Source organism: Panthera uncia, chromosome F2 (assembly GCF_023721935.1).
Source record: "Panthera uncia isolate 11264 chromosome F2, Puncia_PCG_1.0, whole genome shotgun sequence".
Classification (NCBI taxonomy): Eukaryota; Metazoa; Chordata; class Mammalia; order Carnivora; family Felidae; genus Panthera; species Panthera uncia.
This window is the reverse complement of record NC_064812.1, coordinates 595,398-616,961: the sequence shown is the minus strand read 5'-3', so window position 1 is coordinate 616,961 and position 21,564 is coordinate 595,398. Positions and strand designations below refer to the sequence as shown.

Here is a 21,564-nt window from a genome sequence, read left to right as displayed (position 1 = left end):
CGCCCCCCCGCCCCCCCCCCCCCCCCGCACCCCGGCGGGGGGGGGGGGGGGGGCCGGGCCCCCCCCCCCCCCCCCCCCCCCCCCCCCGCCCATGACCTCGCCGAGCCCCCGCGGCTCCTGGTGGGAACTCCTGCAGCCGCGCCGCCGACAGACCCCGGCTCTGCCCCCAGGTCCTCTGGCCGCACCTGCTCGAGTTTCTCACCCCCGTGCAATTCACCGGGGCGCTGACCCCGCTCTGCAGGAGCCTCGTGCACCTGGCCCAGAAGAGGGAGGAGGTGGGGGCCGATGCCTTCCTCATCCAGTACGACAGCAACGGTGCGCCCCTGCTCTCCCCGTGCCACCCCTGATGCCTGACCCCACCCTCGCAGCCGCCCCCAAGTCCGCCCCGCCCCAGGTGCAGTCAGGGGCTGGGGCTCTGTGGGCAGGCGGCCCCCTGAGCGTTTCTCCCCCGTCCTTTCCAGTGACCCTCCCTTCACCCTACGCCATCACCACGAGACTCCTGGTAAGCGTTGTGCTTCGGCGCTCTGTGCTGGTGGCGCCGTGTCCCCTGACCACGGCACACCGAGGGGGTCTGGGAAGGCCTGGGCGCTCCCCTCGGTCCCCCTGTCCCCTGACTCCTGCTGTCTCGCAGGTGCTCCCCATGGGGTCGGGGGGACCTGCGTCTCAGAGCCGTCTCTGCCTCCACCTCCCCGGGAGGGCGGCTCTGCGGGGCATGGTGGCCCCTCGGGTCTAGAGCTCCCACCTTTACTTCCCTCAGACCGTGTCTTCCAACCCCTACCTGGGGGACGGCCGCGGGGCCGCCTCGCTGCGTCTCTTGAGCGTCCTGCATCGTAACATCCACCCTCTGCTGGGTCAGCGGTGGGCCACCACCGTCCCCCTGCTGCTGGAACACCTGGATGGTGAGGCTCCGGGCGCCGGGTGGTGTTCCTCTGCCGGTTCGCATCCGGGTTGTAGAGACCACGTTTTCTGAGGTGGAAGAAACGGCCCCCACGGAGGTTCGGGACACAAGGCGGGAAAGGCGTTCCCTGCAGGGTGTCCCCTGGGAGCATCTGGGGTGTGGGAGCGCCTTGGTCCTCCTGAACACAGGGCGAGGCCAGCCTGGAAGGCTCTGGGTGAACTCTGCTTCTATCGACGGGCGTGGGCTGGGCTGACAACATGACTGGTCGTTTCAGAACATACTGAAGAGACCCTGTCCCAGAAGGAGTGGGAGGAAAGGCTGCTGGCGGTAAGGGTGGTGGGGGGGGTGGGGGGGGGGGGCCGGGGGGAACCACCTGCTGCCGCCCTCACAGGTCGCTCACCCTGCTGTGACAGAGCCAGATTTCAGGGGCTTTGAGCTTCTGGGGCCCGGGAATCCTCTCTCCTGTCCCCTGCCAGGCCCACCGCGTGTCTGACCACCCAGGGTTTGCTCTGCCTGGGCTTGAAGGTCATCAACAGACCATTCAGAGCCACAGCACAGGACCACCCTGAGGTCACTGCATGTGACGTCACGGGGCCTCGGTGCCCTCCCCGGCCCCGTGAAGGGCTGCATTCCTGGCCCCTCACTGCTTTGGCCCCTGCCCGCAGTTCCTTCGGGACACTCTGGCGGTCGTGTCTGACAACACGTGGATTTGCCAGCTGAGCCTAGAGATGTGCAGACAGCTGCCCTGCTACAACGGGACGCCCCAGGAGAAGGTGCACGGGAGGGGGTGCCCCGGGGGGGGGGGGGTCTGGGCAGCGTCCTTAGGCTACTGTTCTTTTGCCTTGATTCCATGTGATCTTCTGCACGAACCTGTCTCCAGTGGCCTGTGGCCCTGGCAGAGCCAGAGAGGGAGGGCCCGTGAGCCTCCTCCCAGAGGCCCACGGCTGGGGGTGCAGGAGCCCATCGCCCCCACTCCTCGAGGTGGCCACCGTCGTGGGTGCCCGGCGGCCCCTCCCGCGTCTGCTTGGCGCTCCCGCACTCAGGCGTCGGGCGCGGCCGTGCTCCTTGGCTCTGTTGCAGAACTTCCTGTATAAATGCGTCGGAACCACGCTGGGTGCCGCTTCGAGCAAGGAGGTGGTGAGGAAGCATCTGCAAGAGCTTCTGGAGACGGCCAGACACCAGGAGGAGGCCGAGCGCGAGGTGGTGCCCTCCCCAGAGCCTCTCTCTCCCCTCAGGCACTCGGCGCGTGCGTGCGTGCGTGCGTGCGCGTGTGACTGCACCTCTCTGGAGCGTGTGCGTGCGCAGGGGGCTCCTTCCCACCCCTGTCCTTGCCCAGGTGTGAGCGCACCTGTGCGTCTCCCAGGGCCTCGCCTGTTGCTTCGGGATCTGTGCCGCCTCTCACCTGGATGGTGTCCTGGCCCAGCTGGAGGACTTCATGAGGTCAGACGTGTTCAGAAGATCCACCGGCATTTTCAACATTTTTAAGGTACAGGGGTCAGGGTGACCGCTGGGGCGGTGGTGGGGGGCATCCGGGTGGGACCAGCCGTGCTTCTGCCTTGGCCGTGCTGCTGTGATTTGGGGTCCTGCGGCTGCGGGTTCTGGAGCTTCCTGGGCTCAGGCAGCCTGCCGGTTGGGGCCAGGGCAGGGAGGTGGCATCCGGTCCGTGCTTCTTTGGGGGTGGGGCTGGTGGGTATGACAAGGGGCAGTCCTGTGCTGGCCGTGGGCTCTGAGGGGGCTCCCAGGGGCCAGGATGGGACTGCCCGCCTGCTGTGTGCGTGTCCTCTGCCCCCCGGTGGCCAGCGAAGGCTGCATTCTTGGGGAAGCCTGATGCAAGGGGCATGGACCGCTGCCCCGTCCGCCACCCCAGTCCTCGTCTCCTGGTGCCTGTGGCAGTTACAGAATCTCAAGTCCGGGCCGGGTGGAAGGGCTCCAGAGCAGCCACTGAGAGGGCAGGGGCCCCCCCCCCCCCCCCCCGCCCCGGCCCCCGAGTTGGCTCTCAGCTCCCAGCCCTCCCTTCTGCCCACCTCTCCCATCGTGGTCCACCGCTCAGCGCTTTCCCTTCTGCTGCTCTGTCCCCAGCGGGCCCGTGGCTGGCCTGCCTGTCCCGTCCCGTCCCCGGCGGAGGGACTCTCCGGTGGCGCCCTCCACTCCTTCGGTTATGCCTCTGACGTGGCTGGCCAGCTCAGCCCTTCTTCCGGAGGGACCTGGGGGTTCTGAGCGCAAGGCTTCCTATGGGGGGCAGGTAATGGCCCGTAACCGAGGCCCCGCCGACCCCTCTGGCCTCTCAGGACCGAAGTGAGAATGAGGTGGAAAAGGTGAAGTCAACTCTGATCCTGTGCTACGGCCACGTGGCAGCACGGGCCCCCCGCGAGCTGGTGCTGGCCAAGGTCGAGTCGGACATCCTCCGGAACATATTCCAGTACTTCAGCACCAAGGTGGGCGCCTCGGCAGACTGCTGGCGTGGGGGGCACCACGCAGGCGGGGCAGGGACATCACCGCCAGAGCGTCGCGTTTTAACTCCCTTCACTTTTGTTGTCAGGTTCTGGGAATAAAGGTAGAGACCAAGGTACAGTGTGTAGGGGCTAAGTGTGAACTATGCCTTTTCTCTTTTCCCTGGGCTGGCCTGGTTGTGAGCTTCAGGGGCAGAAGCCAGGGGGACGCCCCCTGGGGCTCCCCGGTCCCAGTCCCCAGGGATAGCATCGGGGAGCATCGTGCCGGGACGGGTCCCCACTCACCTCGGAGCAGCTTCTCCTCTTACAGCCACAACAGGGGCCCAGGAGCTAGTGTCCCGGCCTGGATGCTGGGTGGTGGGTGGACAGAAGGATGGCCGGAGGGCTTCTGAGCGGCTGGCTGGCAGGCCCACAGGCTGGGGCTCTGCTCCCCGATGCTCACGACGCCCACCTCCTGCCGAGCCTCACTAACGCGTTTCCTCTCTGGGATCTCTGGCACTAACTGGGCACTAACACCTCTCTAGGAGTGGCTGGGCCTTCCCCTTGAAGAGGAGACCCTCTGGGGTCTCCTGGGGTTGGCTGGAGGGGAGGGTATTCTGAGACTTGTCTCTTCCTGGACTTCGTGCCCCCAGGACAGCTCCCCACACCCCCTTTCCTGACTCCCCAGAGGCCGAGTCGGTGGGACAGGCAGGGGGACAGTCCCGCTCTGCTGGGGCTCTTCTTGGGCGTGTTCCCTTCTCCTCCCACCTTGAGGTGCCCTTCCAGCCACACCCCAGGGTGCAGGGGACACAGCGTGCTGTCTGCCCGAGCCAGGCCGAGAGCCGAGTGCCGCAGGGGCTCCGGGCCCCCTGGTCTGCGTGGCAAGAGCTGGAGGAGGACAGGCTGAGGGCCCCTCAGGGAGGAACGTGTGTGGCTGCGGGGCCCGAGGGCTGTCGCTCTGGGTGGCCTTCTGTTCTGGATTCCACCCCAAGGGCAGAGAGGCAGCGGCCGCCCACCTCGGGGCAGAGCCGTGCTGTGGGGGCGGGCGTTGGTGGCCCCCCTGCAGTCCTGTGTCCTTCCAGGACCCGGCTCTGAAGCTGTGTCTCATCCGGAGTGTGTGCATGGCCAGCCAGGCCATCTGCAGCAGTGCCCAGGCTGGCTCTTTCCACTTCTCGAGGAAAGCAGAGCTGGTGGCACAGATGATGGTGAGCTCTGGGCGGGGCCCGGCCGGTGCTAGGGTGGCTCCCAGGGCGCTGCCCTAGACGGGGGAGGTGGGCCTGGAGACGACTGGGGGGGGGGGGGCGGTGCATGCAGCGAGGGGCCCGGCACCCACTTGGGTTGGGGGACAGAGTTGGCCAGAAGCCGGCGCCGGGCAGATGGCTGACCAGGAGGAAGGCTGGTGCTTGGGCCAAGGGCTGAGTCACGGGGCTGGCTCCCCTAGGAGTTCATCAAGGCAGAGCCCCCAGACTCCCTGAGAACGCCCATTCGGAAGAAGGCCATGCTTGCCTGCACTTACCTGGTGTATCCTTTCCTCCGGGTGTGAGGGGGGCTGTGGGGGGGCCCTCCGTGCACGTGCCCTCTGGACAAGGGGTGTGGCACGGGGCCTTGACTGCGGTTCAGCTCCCTGGAGCCAGCGCTGGAAGAGCGAGTGCAGGCGGACTTGATCCGCGGCTGTCTACACAGCGTCATGGCTGTGCTGCCTGAGCCCGAGGAGGAGGAGGACCGCCAGGAGGTATCACCCTGCATCCACGGCGGGCAGCGGGCAGGCCGCTGCAGGCACCGGGGTCACTGGTGGCCTCATCTCTTTCTAGTCACTGTACCTGGACACCATGCACGCCCTTGAGGATTTGCTGACAAGCCTCCTTCGGCGGAACATGACCCCGCAGGGCCTGCAGATCATGGTGGAGGTGTGCGGTGGGTGTGCCCTGCCCCGGGGGTGCCCCCCCCCCCCCCGACCCCGGCAGCCGGCCCCGTGCCTGGTTTTCCTGGCTCTGCCTGCTCCGGGGGCGCCGGGGAGTTCGGTGCTCTCTGCAAGTGTATGGGAGGGGCGTCTGTGAACAGGAGGGCTGCCCTGCCTGGACAGGTGGGCGGATGGGGGTGGGCCCACACAGGAGCCTCCCCTCGCCTCCCCTCCACTGCGTGGCACGGGGATGGAGAGACCACTCGGGCACCGGATGTGAGCTCCTGACCCTCTAGGGCTGTCGGGATGGCGGAGCGGCCACGTGGTAGCCAAGCCGCACCCCTCCCTGCCCTTTCCGGCGCTGCAGTCGCAGGGGCGAGACTGACCTGCTTGCAAAGGCAGCCCGTCCCCTGGTAGGCCTGGTTCGCTCTCGGTCCGCCTGGGGTGGCCACGTCTGTGGGCCGGGCCAACGGGACGGGGACGGAGCCCCAGCTGTAGCAGGCGACCTGCCGTGACCCGGCCCGCCGGCCGGGGACGGGTGGCCTGGCAGGGGCGCTGAGCCTCCCGCAGTGCGCAGGCTGCTGCTTCCCGGGCTCAGCCCTGCCCCGGCACCCATGCGAAGCCCCCTCTCCCCCAGCACCTGAGCCCGTGGATCAGGTCCCCGCGGGGCCACGAGAGGGTGCGGGCGCTGGGCCTAAGCGCCTGCCTGCTGCAGCACTTCCTGGAGCACCTGCACGTCAGCGTGAGTACCAGGCGACTCCCCTGCTCCGGCCTCGGTCCTGGGTCCCCTGGCCTGGGGGCTGCTGTGCGTGGCCCCCACGTCCCACGGCACCCTCCCAGCTCCCCGGTGCTCCTCTGGCGGTTCCACATTCCGGGGGCCCCGCCATCCTCTTTCCGGAGACGTGCACAGAGGGGCCGGTCAGGACCAGGAGTCGTCCTCAGGGCTGGCCACTCAGAGTAAAACCTGACGGGCACCCCTCTCCTCGGGAGCCCCCGCGTCAGCTGCGGGGAAGGGGAGGTGGGGGCCGGGTAAAAGAAAGCGAGGACGTTTGGGCAGAGGCAGGGGTTCTGGAGCAGTAGGGGTGGGCTGCGAAGGGGCTCAGTCCGGGAAGCGCGTGGTTGTCTGGCACTTCGGGGGGGGCTCGGGGCCACGCTGTCGGGGCTTCGCGGCTGTGCGCACAAGGCCGTTGGTCTGGGTGATCCTCGGATAAATTTCGCGTCGTCCTGAAACACCCCTGTTGTGATTGTGATAGGGATTGCGTGGGACCGATGGATTAACTTGTTGAGCATCCGTCAGTAATAGGTCTTTCCACCCAGGCCGCTCGGAAACGCGGGACGGCATCTTCACGCGGCTCTGCCGTGAGAGATTTTGGTGCCTTTGCCAGCGAAGCGCCTTCTGCAAGCGCTGTCAGTAACTGTGACTGTAGTTAGTGCACACGGAAAGCGGGGGTTTGTGGACTCTGAGACGCGAGGCGGTTCGTAAGACCCCGTCGTCGTTTCTAATGAGCGTTAGTTCTCTTGTGCTTCCAGAAGCACAGTCGTGTCGCTTACAGATGCTGATAATTTGGCCTTTCCCCCCAACACCTGTGCCTCTCGGCCTCTCGTGTTGCCTGGTGTTTCCAGAACAAAGTGGGGACTGACAGCGGCCCCCAGCCTCTAGATAGTTGCACTGCTAGGTATCCTCTATCCTGTTCCAGCTGCGTCTTTCTTTTCTTAAGTTTATCTGTTACTTTGTGAGAGAGAGAATGCACACGGGTGGGAGAGGAGAGGAGGGGCGCGGAGAGAGAATCCCAAGCAGGGTATGCGACCGTCAGCACGAAGCCCATCGTGGGGCTCAAGCTCACGGACAGTGAGATCATGACCTGAGCCAAAGTCGGCCTAACCGACTGAGCGACCTGGGCACCCCTGGTCTGTCTTAATGAGGATGTTTATCAGGAGTAGATGCTTGTGGTCTTTTCCCTTGGTTTTTTGTTTGTTTGTTTGTTTGTTGTTTTGTTTTGGTTTTTTACCTACCCAGACCCTGATTGTTTGTCTCGCTGGACCTGCTGCCTGTGTCTGGATGGTTTTCGCTTCTGAGCGAGCTTAGGTGGCCTTTTCCCACAAATTCTTTCCTGGCCTGCTTTTCACATAAGCCCAGTCTAAGTAGAGTTCACCTTTGTGTGTGAGGTGACAGATGTCTGGCCTCGCTGGGAGGAACGGTGGCTGGCCCCCAAGGTCCTCCCTGCAGCCTACGGCCAGGGTGAGGGCCTTCAGCCGAGCCCTCAGAGCGGCGGAGCCTGACTCTCCCTTAAAGGCGCCTGTGCACGGACAGGGTGCGGGCGCTTCCCCAGGAGGCCTCATGCGTGGCGGGCCGATGGGGGCAGGTGGAGGCAGGAGACCGAGCGGTGTGCAACTGATGTCGCAAGGCCGTTTGTTCAGCGTGGGGCAGGCAGGGCTCTGTATCTGGCCAGGAAGACTAGGCCCCGGAAGATGGGCCCGGGACCCCGCTAGGGCGAAAGGAGATCTCACGCAGCCCTTCACCTGACGGGACCTGTGTTCTAGGGGAGGGAACGTCCCACACCTCCTGGCCAGGATCAGCAGAGCCCTGCCCCCCTCTGCTGCCCGTGGGAACTCCCTCTTTATCTCCTGATCGCCCCTCTGCCCGCACACACCTGCTGGCGGACCCTCCTCCTCTTAGGGGTCCTGGCAGGGGAGCAGCTCGCCGAGGAGCTGTACTGGTCACACCCCTGCCTGTGCCTGGGTCCAGCTGGTGCAGGGACACCTGCCCACTCCTGGCATCTTGGGGGGCCTGGCCCTTCTCTCTGTCCCCCCCAGTGTTGCACGAGGGCCCCCTCCTTCTGCCTCTCCAGGCCCTGGTGCCCTTCCACAACCTGGGCCTCCTCATTGGCCTCTTCTCCCCACGGTGTGCGGACTTGTGGCCTGCCACCCGCCAGGAGGCTGTGAGCTGCGTCCACGCCCTGCTGTACCTCCAGCTGGGCTATGAGGGTGAGCCCCTGGCTGGACAGAGCTGCTGGAGGGAGGAGGGGGTGGAGCCTGGGCCTTGGGGGCCAGGGAAGCACCTGCCCGGCCTCCCTCTGCCTTGCCTCTGAAGGCTTCTCCCGTGACTACCGGGATGATGTGGCCGAGCAGCTCCTCGCCCTCAAAGAAGGCCTCGTGCACCCCGACCCCGCCGTCCTCTTCCACACCTGCCACAGCATAGCCCAGGTACCCGCCGGGGTGGCGCCGTCACAGCAGCCAGCTCCGAGCATGCCACGGGCTCTGCAGGGCGCCGGGTGGGTGTGCCACGGGGCCAGCGGGCTGGCCCTGCTTCCACCTTCCTGGGGTCAGCCCTCCGAGGCCCAGCAGCAGGGGCGTCGGGAGCTCAGCTGCCGGCTCCAGAGAGCCGAGGAAGCTGCCCCAGCCTGCGCTGTGAGCCCCCACGCCAGGACGGCACTCCTACGCCATCTGGTATCTGGACCTGGCCCTCGGGTCCCGAGGCGGCGTGCTCTCCTGCGGAAGAAGGAAGGGAGGGGGTGAACGGGGCCCTTCCTGGGTGGGGAGGGAGGACTCGGCGGGAGGAAAAGACGCAGCCCTGGGGGACTCCGGGTGGAGTGGGAGGTGTGCGGCTGGGGCCAGACGTGGCGCGGCTGCCGTCTGTGGTTTTGTGTCCCTTCCGTTCTGTGTGCTGTCTGTCTGCTTTAATGAGTGGCTCGCTCTGCTGTGCTGACCAGACGAGGAGGGGGCTCCGGTCCGTGGCTGGGCTGCTCAGGGCGGATGTGCCACCCCCCACCCTTGACCCTGCAGTCTGGACACCTGCAGGCCACCCCACGGGTCAGGAGGGCAGCCGCCCCCGGACTACCTTCCAGGGGCCTGGGTCAGGCAGGTCCCGGAGGCACCCCGTGTCCCGGCAGGGCCAGGCTTCAGCCCCAGCGCGCCTCCTGTGCGCGAGCCGCCACCTCGCCCCCGCACCCACGAGGGGGCGAGGGCGGCTGGAGGAGGCACCCGGCAGCCCCCAACCCCGGGATGCTGGGTCTGTGTCCCCACCGGCTCAGTTCTTCTGACACAGCCGTCGTCCTAGATTATTGCCAAGCGCCTCCCGCCAGAGCAACTCATCAGCCTCCTGCTGACCTTGTTTGAGAGTCTGGGAGACCCGGACAAGAACTGTTCGAGGGCGGCTACCATCATGGTCAACTGCCTGCTGAGGGAGCGAGGGAGCATGCTCCAGGAGAAGGTGAGGGGGGCGGGGCGGGGCAGGGAGGGGAGGGGCCGGGCCGGGTCCTGGAAAAAGGAAGGGGAAGGGGAAGGAAAATGCGGGGGGCGCGGAGCCCTGCGGCGGGTGGGCACTGGCTGGGCCCTCTGCTCCGGGCCCTTCGGAGAGTCCCACAGCTGGCTGGCCCACGGGGGCCCTGCCCGGGGCGCTCACGTGCCGCCTGCTCCTTGTGGCCTTCCCGTTCACCCTGTCACCTCTGTGTGCCCTTGGGAGCTCAGGTGGCTGTCTGCGTAGTTGTTCCCAGTCGTGCGTCAGCAGCGGCCCTGCGTCAGCGCGTGTGCAGTGACGGCTGACACACACGTTCCGCGCTCGGGTCCCCGCGGGCGCGAGGTGGGCTCCAGGGCTCGGGTGGCTGCTTCAGCGCCCGCCCTGTGAATCCCTGAGAGGCGGGCCTGTTGGCCAGGAGGGGTTTGAGGCTCCCTCTGGAAGTGGAGCGTCCCAGCAGAGCACGAACTCGTCCTGGGGGTCCCCGCGGACGTGCACGCACAGGCGTCCGCCCGCTCCGGAGTCCCCGGTCCCCCAAGCCGACACCCCGCAGGCTGCCCCTGCCTCCCTGCAGTGCGGAGCACCGGCTGGTTCGTACCCCGTAGAGACGGACTCACACCCTTCGTGCCCTCGTGTGCCGCCCCTGCCGGCGTGAGGTCACGCACACCGTCGCCCGCGCCTGCGCACCGCCTGGCTGCCGCCTCGGTGGGCACGCGTGCGGTTCCCGGGAGGGGCCGCGTTGCCGTGGGCCGCACGAGGGTGTGTTTCTGTCGGGGACACAGGCCGCACCGTTGCCGGCACTGGTCCGCGTCGTCCTGGGGGTGAGTGGCGGCTCCATGTTGAGCGGGACTCGCGTTTCTCTGGTGGCTCGTGAAGTTGAACGCTTTTGTACGTGTGTACGTGTGTGCCGTGCGCAGCCGGAGACACCCGTGCCTTGCCCCTTTTTTTTCTGGGTTGTCTGCGTTTCTCCTGTTGATCTGAGCCAGGACTTTATGTATTCCGGATACGAGCTCTCCGTCAGAGATACGCACGCACATACGTACGCACTCGTGGGCACACGGACACGTATATGCCACAAGTACCTTCTCAGGGAGGGACGAACAGGAGTTTGCTGATGGAGAAGGTGGAAGAGGATCAGAAAGGGCCACGTGGCAGGAGAGCTGTGCGCGGTGACCCCTGGAGAGAGAGGGTGTCCCCTCGGGAGGCACTTGCCAACGGGCTGCAGGTGTGACGGGAGGGCACGGCCACGGCAGGGTTTGCTGGGGGAAGGCTGGGATTTTATTCTGCACTCGGCGGGGCTCCCCCGCTTGGACCTGAGTGGTAGAGAGGGGCCCCGGAGGCCCCATGCGCGTGGAGGGGACGGGCCAGTTTGGAGGCCGGGGCCGCTGGTGTTCCTGGTGCGTGGGTATACGGGCCGCACTCCGGGTGTCCATCCGGCTGTGAGTGCGGCTGTAACGGGTGTGCAGACGGCTGGCCCTTGGGTGAATTGCCCACGGCGGGGGCGCTGGGTCGTTCAGGCCTCTTTGAACGTTTGGAGGAGCCTCCTCTGTTCCCACGGCGGCCGCACCGCCAGCCGTGCAGAGGGCTCCCTTTCCCCGCGTCCTCAGCCACACTTGTTTTTGTTTTGTTGATCGCAGCCCTCCTGCTGGGTGTGAGGTGGCCCCTCAGAGTGCTTTTGACTTCATTTCCCTCAGGATTCCTGACGACGCACTTGGCCATTTGTCTGTCTTCTGGGAGACCTGTCTGTGACCTTTGCCCGTTTTGAGATGACGTTGTCTGGTCTGTTGTTGTTGGCTGTGCGGTTCTCTGTATGGCCTGGCCACCAGCACAGTATCGGGTGTGTGACCCGGGAGTGTTTTCCCATTCTGTAGCCCTCGATTGTGTCCTCGGACACCTAAAAGTCGTCGTTGTTTTGTAAGAGGCTCCATGCCTGGGGCGGGGGGTGTTGGGGGGCGTTGAACCTAGGCCCTGAGATCAGGAGTTGCCAGGTGCTCCTCGCGCACAAAAGGTTTTCCGATCCGACACAGGCCTAGGTTTTTGCCTTCGTTGCCTGTTCCTTGGGTGTCATGGCCAAAGAATCACCACCAAATCCGTTGTCGTGAAGCTTCTGCCTGGTTTGTTTTTTTGGAGCCCCCGTTCCCGACAGAGGAAGGCTCCTTTCATGGGCCCGGCGTGCCGCACCCGCCGGCGGGGGCTCAGGGTGCTGCCGCCTGCACGGTACCCTTCCCAGCTTCGGCCCACAGACGCGACACGCAGCCCCCTCGCCCCGCGGAGCGGGACTGCTGACGGCCGGGCTCGTGCTTCAGCGCGTCTGTGACACGCACCTCCGTCTTCTGCGTGACGGGCACGCTCGCATCCTGCACCTGCGGAGGTCACGCGGGCCACCACTTTCCTCCCTGCCCTGAGAGGCCTTGGCGGGGGGCCCTCTTAGCGACACCAGGGCACTGTTGAACGTCTCCGACACGGAATCAGAAAACGTGGTCTTGGCGGGCGGCGTGACCGGACCGAGGGCCCCCGGCCCCAGCGTGCAGCGATGGTGAAACAGAGCGTGTCGTAGCGTGAGCGCAGAGGGCAAGACGGGAGGGCGCCGGCTCCTGACCTGGGTCGTCTCGGGAGGGAGGTTGCGTTGGGGGGTTCTCTGGGTTGGGGGGACGTGTGCTGGCGAAGCCAAGGGGAACAGGTGAGAGGAGACCCTCTGCAAGCGAAACGGGGCTGCTGCTGTGGAGGCCTCCCGGCAGCTCCGGCCCGGCGGCCCCCGGCTCAGGCGCGTGCCCGAGAGACGTGGAGACAGACGTCCCCGCGAAGACCGGCATGTAGACGCTCACGGCAGCGTTGTGCTTAATGGCCAAATGAAGGAACCTGAATGTCTGCCGGTTAATAAACGTAAATAAAACACATCCCACCCGTACGCTCAAATGTCACTCGGCAACCCGGAGGAGTGAAGTATGAAACACGCTCCGCGTGGATGAGCCTTGAAAACGTTGTGCCCCATGAAAGACAGCAGCCACCAGAGGCCACCTAGTGTGTGAGTCCACAGGGCCGGGAGGGGGTCAGGGGCCGGGGCCGGGTGGTTAACGCACACGCGGCTTCCCTGGGGTGATGGCAGTGTCCTCGCGCGGCACGACCCTGTGTCTGTACGAGAGACCGCCGAGGGCTGGACTGTGTGGCGCGTCCTGGCTCGGCGGAGCCGTGAAGAGAGCGCACGGCGGGAGACCGCGCCGTGAGGGGTGGACCCCAGCCTGGGGCACGGGCGCAGGGCCGGTGAAGGTGAGCCCTGGGGCTGCCCGGAAGGTGGAGGGCGCGCGGGCCGTCGGAACGCAGACCCCCGGCTGAGACCGGACGGAGCCGGCTCACCGGCACAGACCCCAGCCCGCGGGCCCCCCCGCGGCCGAGCACCGGGGCCTGCTGCCACGCTCACGAGTCGCACGGATCGGAGCCGTTCACGCGCCCCAGTGGGTTCCGGCCGCCGAAGAAAATCCGCAAGAGCAAGGAAAACGCTAGAGGGGACAGATAAACCCACGGAGACGATTAGAAACACCTCTGAGGAGACAAGTCGGGGAAAGAGCCAACATCCCGGACAGGAGGCAGCGAAGTGAAGGAAGGAGGAGAAGCCGCCACACTCCGGCTCGAAAACCCACCCCGGGACGGACGCACGTGGGGAAGATCCACGGTTACGTTAGTGCAGGAGGGACGGGAACGTTAAGTGCACGAGCGAGGCGTGTGTCCAGGCCGGGAGCCCAGGGGAAGGGGGAGCGCCGCTGGCCTTGGCCGCTTTAGCAGTGAACTCGGACGGGAAGGGCCCACAGATGTTCCTGCATCAGTGGGAGCCAGGCCCCGGCCCAGCCGGTGTGGAAAACACCTCCTTCCTGCCAGAGCCCTGGGGCTGGGGTTAGGGACACTCTCTACCCCGGCAGCGGCAGCTGGGGGGGGGGGGGGGGGGGCGGCGCGGGAGAAGGCGGGCAGTGGGAGCAGGATCCGCTTGCTGCACCCACAGTTGTGAAGCGAGTGTCATCGTGGCGACAAGCCTTTCGAGAAACGGTGGTAAGGACACCGGTCCCCATGGCCGGGTAGGGACCGCTGGCCTGCCCCACTCCAGGCACGCGGCCTCCCACGTTTCCTAACATCCCAGTTGCGCACCTCTTGTGCCCCGCACGCTTGCAAGACTCTACCACACGAGCAGGCATGGGCCTGGCCTGGAAGGTTCCAGGTCGGAGCCAAGACCTGTACCTCCCTGCTCCTCCTGCTGCCCGGCCGCCGGGTGGGCTCCTCGGCCGGCTCCGCCAGGGCACCTGGGAGGTGGCCGAGTCCACAGTCGGCTGTCCCTGTCCAGGGACTGTGTCCCTGCCGCCGTCTGTCTGCTGTCGTCTTGGACTGTGGTGTCTTCCCGCTGCGCGGCCGGGGCAGTAGGGGATCCTCGTGGTGGGGCCTGGCACCCCTTTCCCAAGAGCCCTGGGTACCCACAGTGACAAGCCCATGCCCAGAAGAGGGCCCGCTTGCCGCGTCAGGGCCTGGGCTGTGCTCTGGCTGCCCCTTCTTGCACCGGATGGCCCCTCTCGCTTCTGGGATGACAGCAGCCTGCCAGCCGCGGTCCAAGAACGAGCGTCCCCTTCCTGGTCCTCGCTGTCACGGCCCACCGCTTACCTTGCCTTTGCTGGGCCAGGGCGGCCGCGCGCTGCCTCCAGGGGCCCGGGGCTTGCGTCCCCACGTGGGGGCGTGCGGGGCCATCGCAGCTGCCGGCCTCCGTGCTCCATGTGTCACGCAAATGCTGCCCGTGTGTGCCCTGGCACGCGCTCCGCTCTGGTGGCCTCCCACGTGGAATCTGGGTCCCCGCACCGGGATGTGGCGTCTCTCTCCGTGGTGGCCGGCGGTGATCCCGCGGGATTCCCGCCCCCCGTGACCCTGGCTGGGGGGCTCACAGCTGGCGGCTCTGACGGCGCTGGAACGCCTCCTGGGGCGGGTGTGCCCAGGGCCTGACCCCCGCGGTCCCCGCCCCACAGGTGCCAGAGATTGTGAGTGTTCTGCGCTCGAAGCTGCGGGAGACCCGAGAGGAGCACGTCCTGCAGGCCGCACAGCACAGCGTGTACCTCCTGGCGTCCCAGCACTGTGCGGCCGTGGTGTCCAGCCTCCTGGGCGGCCCCCTGCCCTTTGACAGGTACCCTGCGCCTGCCGGCCTTCGGGGCGGATGGGGTCCCGGCCGCCCGGGCCGCAAGCCGAGGTCAGCCCAGACTCGGCACTCGAGGGTCCCGTCTGGCCCGCGTGGCGCCCCGGCACCCCTGGCCCCTTCCCGCGTTCTCTGTCCCCGCTTCTCTTCTGCAGGGCGCCTGTCGCCATCCCCAGCCCCCCACCCCGTGCACCCCCACTCACACCCCCAGCTCCCGAGTTTCCGCCCACGAGTTTCCACCCACTAGCCTCACAGGAGAGCGTCTCTCCCGGCCGAGGACCGTGCCCTGGTCCTGCCTTTGCCGTGCGCATGGCTGGGAGTGGTCTCGGACCCCGGCGCGGTTGGTACCGTCGGCCCCGCCGTCGGGCGCCGCCATTCTCCCTGACGCGTGTCCGCTCTGGGGGTGTGCCGCTGGGCGGGGGTGAGCGCACGGTCACGGCCCCTCCTCCCCGGGAGTGCCTTCTGCATTTCCATCCCGTCCCCGCCAACCTTTCCTCGTCCGTCTGTCCTTCCAGCGTAAGTGGCTGCATCTCCCCACCGACGCGGTGGGACGGGACGGCAGCCTCAGCGGGGACCCCTCTTTGCCGCTCCTCTTCTGTCCTGATCATCTTTCTTGTGTCTTGTGGCCGACGGGCTCTTTTTATAGATTGGTCTTCCCCTGAATTAGTTTGGAAGTTGTCAGCCCTCTTTCTGTTCTAGTGGTTGCCCTGAGAGAGTGACCCCGAGTGCGCAGAGCCTGGCTCACGACTGCCTCCCTTCGGGCAGCCCGGGCCTTTGCCCCCCCCCCCCCCCCCCCCCGCCCCCGGCATGTCCTCACCTACAGGACAGGGTAGGGTCGTGTGTTGCCCGCCGTCAGTGGCCCTGCTGGGTCTGCTCACTCACCTGCCACCTGCTTCTCGCTGAAGAGCACACACTGTCCACACCGCTGGCTGCAGCGTCCCGTGCCTGCAGGCGGCCATCCCCCAGGCGGCTCCCGCCCGGCCCTTCTCGAAACCCCGAAGGTCGCCGCTGTCTGACTGCTATCGTCAGACAGGCATTTTGCCTGATCTTGAACTCAAACAGAATCAGTGTAAGCAGAATCGTATGGAATTTTCTCCTGGCTTCCTCGGGGTAGTGCGCTGTCTTCGCGGTGCACGCGCCGCTGCTCGTCGTCATGCTGCGCTGCAGCCGTGGGCGACACGCCGGCCGTGTCCAGGAGCCGGACGGTCCTGGCGCAGGGGGCCAAATGTGACCCACCGCCTGTTTTTGTACGGCTGGCGAGCCAAGAATGAATTTTAAACTTACAAACGGTTAGAAAAAAAATTTTTTAAAGAGTATTTCATGATGTGTGAAAATCACACGGAATTAAAATTTGCCCACACGCGAAGTATTCTCGGAACGTGGCACACCCATTCGCCTCCGCGTTGGTGTCTGTGTCGGAAGCGTGCCGTGCCCTGCCCTGGACGCAGGTGGACAGGGCTGCCCAGCGGCGAAGCCCCGTGGCTCCCCGGTGTCCCTCTCTCCTGGTGGCATCTTGGCCCCTCGCTCTCCTTCACCTGAAGTAGGTCCTCCAGACTGCGGGGGGCGAGCTCTTTACTGTTGCCATCGGAAGACACGTTCCTCTGGCCGCCCTCCGGGGATATTACTTTGGTAGGGTCGGCGTTGGGGTCGGGCCGGTCTCCCGTGCCGGGAGGGGGCACGTGGCTGTTCTCTGGCTCCCACGGGACTCACTAGTGCTGTCGTTCTGAAGGAAGCCCTCCGGCTTTTCTCCGCTGCGCACGGGCCGGGCGCTTGTCACTGGTGTCCCGCCTGTTGCCGGCAGGGGCCCGCAGCCTGCTTTCCTTCGTCCTCGTGCGTTCTGAACACTCGCCAGCCCTTGTCTTTTCAGATCCTCTCTCCACCCTGTGCTTCTGGGACAGCCTGTCACCCCACCCCTCACGTCTCTGGTTCTGGTCTCTGAATTTCCACTGGTCTTTCTTGTGCTGGCTGCAGGTGACTTCTTCCCGTGACCTTCCACTTGTCCCACGTCACCCCTGCTCTGCTCGGGCTGCCGCCAGTTGCCTCTGCGGGGCGCAGCGTCCCGTGTGTCGTTTCCGAAGGGCCGTGGGTTCTCTTTCAGAGTTGCTTATCGAGGGGCACCTCAGGGCGGAGGGGGGGGGCCTCCGTGGGTTAAGTGATGACCGACTCTTGGTTTTGGCTCAGGTCGTGAACTCACGGTTTGTGAGTTCGAGTCTCGCGTGGGGCTCTGCTGACGCTGCAGAGCCTGCTGGGGGTTCTGTCTGCCCCTCTGCCCTGCTCTCTCTCCAAATAAATTTTAAAAGTTGCTTATCGAGTTTTGGAGTTTCCGGTTCCCGTTAGGTGCTTGAGGTCTGTCGTTTCGGTCTGTAAGCGTATTAAGAGCTGTAGCTTCTGCGGGGTCTCGCCCCCGAGGCCGAACGAGGCTGTCTCCTGCAGGAAAGCCTCCTGTTTGCTTCTGGCAGCTCCCAGGGGACTTCAGGGCCTCTGTTCAGGCCAAGACTTTTCTCCCTGCCCTCTATTGCCAGTGCTGCTCACCGGGGTCAGGGGACGGGGTGGGTTCGTTTGGATGCCAGGTCGGGGCTCCGCCTGCCCGGAGCGGAGCCCTCGGAGTCTTGTGGGTGCATCTGGGGTGTGGAGCCGAGCCGGCGGTGGCCTGGAGGTGACTGTCCTTCTGCCCTGCGGCAGCCACACCTGCACCCTGTGGCGGGCGCTGGCCCTGGAGCCCAGCCTCACCACACAGGTCCTGGGGCTGCTCCTGGAGAAGATGAGCAGGGACGTCCCGTTCAAGGAGACCCGGGCCTTCCTGCTAAGCAGCTCTCCTGGCCGCGAGGCCACGCTGCTGCCCCTTGCGGTGAGTGGGGCCCCGGGGCTGATGCGCGTTGCCCCCTTCTGCCTGCTTCCTGCGTGGTGAGGGGGCCGGGTGAGGGGCCGCGCTGCCCCTGGCGGGAGGAGGACCCCACAGGGGGCCTGGGTGCCACCCCTCAGGCACCTGGCAGCTAATGGGGGCGCCGGAGCCAGGCCAGCTCGGAGCCCAGGCTCGTAAAGGCCCCACAGGTGTTGGTCCCCAAGGGAAACCGCTCCGTTTCATCCTGCGGAAAAAAGCAAGCCTGGCTTGGCAACATTTCCAGCAGTAAAAGCAGCTGTGAGAATTTCCTCCTCCTCCTGCTATGGAAGCAAGGGCAGATGGTCGGAGGCCTGTCCCCAAGGGGGTCACGCTGCCCCCGTGCCTGCCTCCTGCCCCAGGGGCCTCCTGCTCGCCCGCCCCCCCCCCCCCGCCCCAGGACCGAGACCTCTCAGCCCGGCAGGGGCTTCGGGCTGGTGTGGTTCTGGGGTGCAGAGCCCAGCCTTCACTGTCGCCAGCCCCGTTAGAAAGGGCTCCGGCGGGAGGGCTGAGCCTGAAGCGGCCCCTGTCCGCAGGCCACGTGTGCCCTGCACGAGGTCCTGAGCGCCCTGGAGTCTGGGCCCGCGGTGCTCGAGCTGTACCCACAGCTGTTTGCCGCGCTCCTGCTGCGGGTCGGCTGCACCCTGGGCGTCCTGCTGCCCCGGAGCCTGCAGGCCAAGGAGAGGAGGAGCGTGGGCTCAGCTGTGGCCCCCAGGAGCCTCGAGCCCTGCAGGTAACCGGCTCCTCCTCTGGCGCCGCAGCAGCACCACTGTGTGCCTGGCGTCCTGGCGGGGGCGTACAGCACGGGAAGGGCGGGCACCACACTGGGGCCCCGACTCAGACTCAGCAGCTAGCGTGTGCCTGGGGAGCTGGGACCCCCCCACCCCAGGGATGATGTTCCAGGCTGCACTGTCCACCCTGGCGGCGCGGTTTCCTCGGGCCGTGTCCGGGACAGGCACCGTGGGAGAGGCGGCCCCAAGTCTGTGGGGTGGTGCCGTCCTCAGGGCGGCCCGCAGGGGCCGTGTGGGGACACTCAGGTGGGCCCAGAGTAGCACCGCCTTTCGGGAGGTGGGGCTACAGGGAGTATTCGGGGTGCACGTGGGGCCTGGGCTGAGCCCCCACCTCCACCCCCGTGTCTGCAGCCTCGGTGCTCAGCCCTGGGTCTCTGCTCCTTCTACGCTCTGCACCAGAGCCGCTTCTTCAGGCAGAAACCGCGCAGTGGCCTCACCGCCTCTCCCCAGGGCCCCCTTACAGGGGTCAGATCCCCGGCCCCGCGGGCAGGGCTCAGCACCAGCCCCCACACCACTGGCCTGTGCAGGCACCTTCCCTCTCTGCTCTTTTTGGGGGTATGGGCCCTGGGGCGGGAGAGCGGGACAGGCAGGGTGGAGCTGCTTGAGGGAGGTGGTGGGCGGAGGGCTTCAGCAGCTCGGGGGCGTCAGTCCCTGGGGTCGTCCCTGGGCCCACCGTAGTGGCACTTCGGAGCCCAAACGACTGCCCCGGGGCCACAGGGCAAAGGGAGGAAGCTGATACCCCAGGGCCTGCAGAGCTCCCCACCCGTTCCAGGCACGTGGGGCCGGACGGGCCCCGTGCCCCTTGGTGGGGACAGACGGGGGCAGCGTCGGTACGCCCCGCCCCGCCCCGCCGCCGGAGCGCCCAGGCGCTCTGGGAGGGGCCGCGTGCCGGAGCCCGCCGGGCTCTGCGCAGACCAAGCAGAAAATGCGAATGCGCTGGCAGACACCGCCGGGACTGCACGCCACAGCTCGTGAGCCCTCAGCGGGGCCCCTGGGCTGCCACCCCCTGAGCTGAGACGTGTGCAGAGCCAGGCGCAGGTAGAGGGGGCCCGTCAGCCCACAGTACGGGCCGCATCCGTAAAAGCTCCGGGCAGCGGGGTGGACGAGCCGGGGAGGCGCCTTCTCAGCCAAACCTGCATCTCCCCACTTTAGATCCGTCGTGGCCAAAAATCGCCCTAAATGAGCCGTCTTGGTCAAAGGCAGGCCACCTGGTGGATGCCCCTACCTCGGTTGCTGGCTGTGTCAGGTCAAGTGTCCACCCTGGGCCGGGAGCTCCCAGGGCCGGCGGTGCGGGGCCACGTGCACCTGCAGGCCGGTGTGAGGCCTGGAGTGAGAGGTGGCCACTCGCAGGGGCGAGGTCAACACCGGGCCAGGGCTGCTATGGCCCCAAGGCTCCCACGTGGGGTTCCGAGAGCCCTGACGAGCTCTCTTCGGGCCTCGGGTTTTGGTGTGAGGTTCTCCCGGGTGCCAGACCGATGCTGCTCCCCACCCCCCACCCCCGACCCGGGACCATGGGCCGTGCCCCTGCGGCCTGCCCGCTGCCAGCCCCGCGTGCCCCAGCTGGGCCCCGTGGGCGCGGCCCCGTGGGCGCAGCCCCCACCAACGGGGGAGACAGGAGAGCCAAGTGCCTGCAGGGCTGTGGGAGCAGGCACAGCAGCAGGCTCAGCCCAGCCCAGCCCAGCCCAGCCCTGGCCGAGTTTGTAGAGGGAGCCGGGCACATCCTGGCTCCCAGGTGGGAGGCCCTTCCTCACTGGCACAGAGCCCCATCTGTGGTCCCCTCCTTGGGCTCCGGGGTGTCCCAGGGTGGGTGTGACTGTGCACACGCGAAAGCAGGGGACTTAGGTGCAGGAACAGAGCCTGATTCTCAGGGTGTCGGGCATGTCTGAGGCCAGACACGTCTGTGGTGCAGCCACAGCCCCAGGCCTTTGGAGACCCTGCTCCGCCCTGCCCACCGACACTGGGTTTCCCAGGCACTCATCCGAAGGCTCCGTGCTGCCCGGGCAAGAAGAGTCAGACGCCAATCTGTCTTTTGGGTTCATTTTTGTTAACGATTTTGTTTTCTTTTTCTTCTTGTCTTAGTTTAATTAATGAAGGTCTTTAAAGCAAGGGACAAAAGCTGTTGGTTTTTACCCTAAAAGTGCCTGAGGGCCCTGCCTGCTTCCAGAGGGTCTTGGGGATGCTGCCCGTCGTGGGGGATGGGTGGCCAGATGTCTCAGCAGCTTGAGACCAGAGAGGGGAGGCTGCTCCCCAAGAGCACGGGTCTGTGCGTATGGTACGGAGCAGAGGGACGCACGGGGCCTCTGCCGCCCTCACCCCGCCCCCCAAACCCACCCCCGCGTGTCCCGCAGCTGCGCAGTGGATGCTCTGCAGGCTATGCTGCTCCGGGGGGGTAATGAGGACGTGGTGCGGCGTGTGGAGCTGGAGGGGGGCTGGCAGCTGCTCAGGACCTCGGCAGGACACGAGGAGGGGGTCACCCGGCTGGCCAGGTAAGGGGGCCGTGCCCCTGCACACAGGCTCCAGCACCGCTGAGGCACAGTAGGCCAGGCTCTCTGACGGCAGACATTTAGGGGCACCTGGGAGCCAGTGAGCCCAGCTTGGGGCCTCTGCCACGTGTGTGGAAGCGGAGAGGCCACCAACGCAGCTCTGAGCTTCTGGCCACGTTGACAGTCTCGGGGTGGGGGACAGCGGGAAGGCCCCTCTACGGAGGCCTGGTGAGGTGGGCTAGGATGCTAGGGAGGGAGGATGTTCAGGGTTCGGCACCTGGGGCGAGGGCCTTATGGGCCGGGGCCCTTGACCAAGCAGGCTGGGAGGCAGGGGCAACCCCTTGGGTCCACGCTGGCTTGGGTGGCTTCGGAGCAGACCGAGGTCCCAGCACCTGCGCTGTGTGGCCTCCTTCCACAGCGCCATGGCCAAGTGTGCAGGCCCCCGGCTGCCCCTGGTGATGAAGGCGCTCGTGTGCACACAGAGCAGTGTGTATGAGATCCAGAGGGTCACCTCCACAGCGTTCCTGGCCGAGGTACTTGTCCCTTGTTCCGATCTGCTGAGGGCCTGGGAGGGTGGGGAAGGAAGCCCCCTCCACACAGGCAGGCACCGGCCTCCCCAGCCAGCCAGGGCCATCGCCCAGTTCCTGCTTGGCGCTGCTGGGTCCAGAGGCCGCCGGGCCGGGTCTGGTGACAATCCCACTCTGTTCAGTGGAGGCCTCGGCTGTGCGGTCTGTGCTGGGCCCTCAGGGGGGACGCACCAGCAGCCACAAGGCCCGAGCCTCCCTTGGAT

The 21,564-nt window shown here is 66.5% G+C and overlaps 1 protein-coding gene across 1 annotated transcript in view; it reads left to right on the top strand.

Annotated features, from left to right (window-relative positions):
- The window catches only part of MROH1 (maestro heat like repeat family member 1), a 52,938-nt gene that overhangs the window by 28,806 nt on the left and 2,568 nt on the right, over nt 1-21,564 (top strand). The window contains exons 15-36 of the mRNA XM_049632760.1: nt 171-315; nt 462-502; nt 758-899; nt 1,173-1,225; nt 1,564-1,671; nt 1,979-2,098; nt 2,262-2,384; nt 3,187-3,333; nt 3,438-3,464; nt 4,410-4,532; nt 4,769-4,848; nt 4,948-5,059; nt 5,139-5,234; nt 5,865-5,969; nt 8,077-8,212; nt 8,319-8,431; nt 9,285-9,437; nt 14,459-14,613; nt 17,305-17,470; nt 18,037-18,233; nt 20,640-20,777; nt 21,193-21,307. Coding sequence (XP_049488717.1) covers nt 171-315; nt 462-502; nt 758-899; nt 1,173-1,225; nt 1,564-1,671; nt 1,979-2,098; nt 2,262-2,384; nt 3,187-3,333; nt 3,438-3,464; nt 4,410-4,532; nt 4,769-4,848; nt 4,948-5,059; nt 5,139-5,234; nt 5,865-5,969; nt 8,077-8,212; nt 8,319-8,431; nt 9,285-9,437; nt 14,459-14,613; nt 17,305-17,470; nt 18,037-18,233; nt 20,640-20,777; nt 21,193-21,307 — 2,595 coding nt within the window. The remainder of the gene's footprint in view (nt 1-170; nt 316-461; nt 503-757; nt 900-1,172; nt 1,226-1,563; nt 1,672-1,978; nt 2,099-2,261; nt 2,385-3,186; nt 3,334-3,437; nt 3,465-4,409; nt 4,533-4,768; nt 4,849-4,947; nt 5,060-5,138; nt 5,235-5,864; nt 5,970-8,076; nt 8,213-8,318; nt 8,432-9,284; nt 9,438-14,458; nt 14,614-17,304; nt 17,471-18,036; nt 18,234-20,639; nt 20,778-21,192; nt 21,308-21,564) is intronic.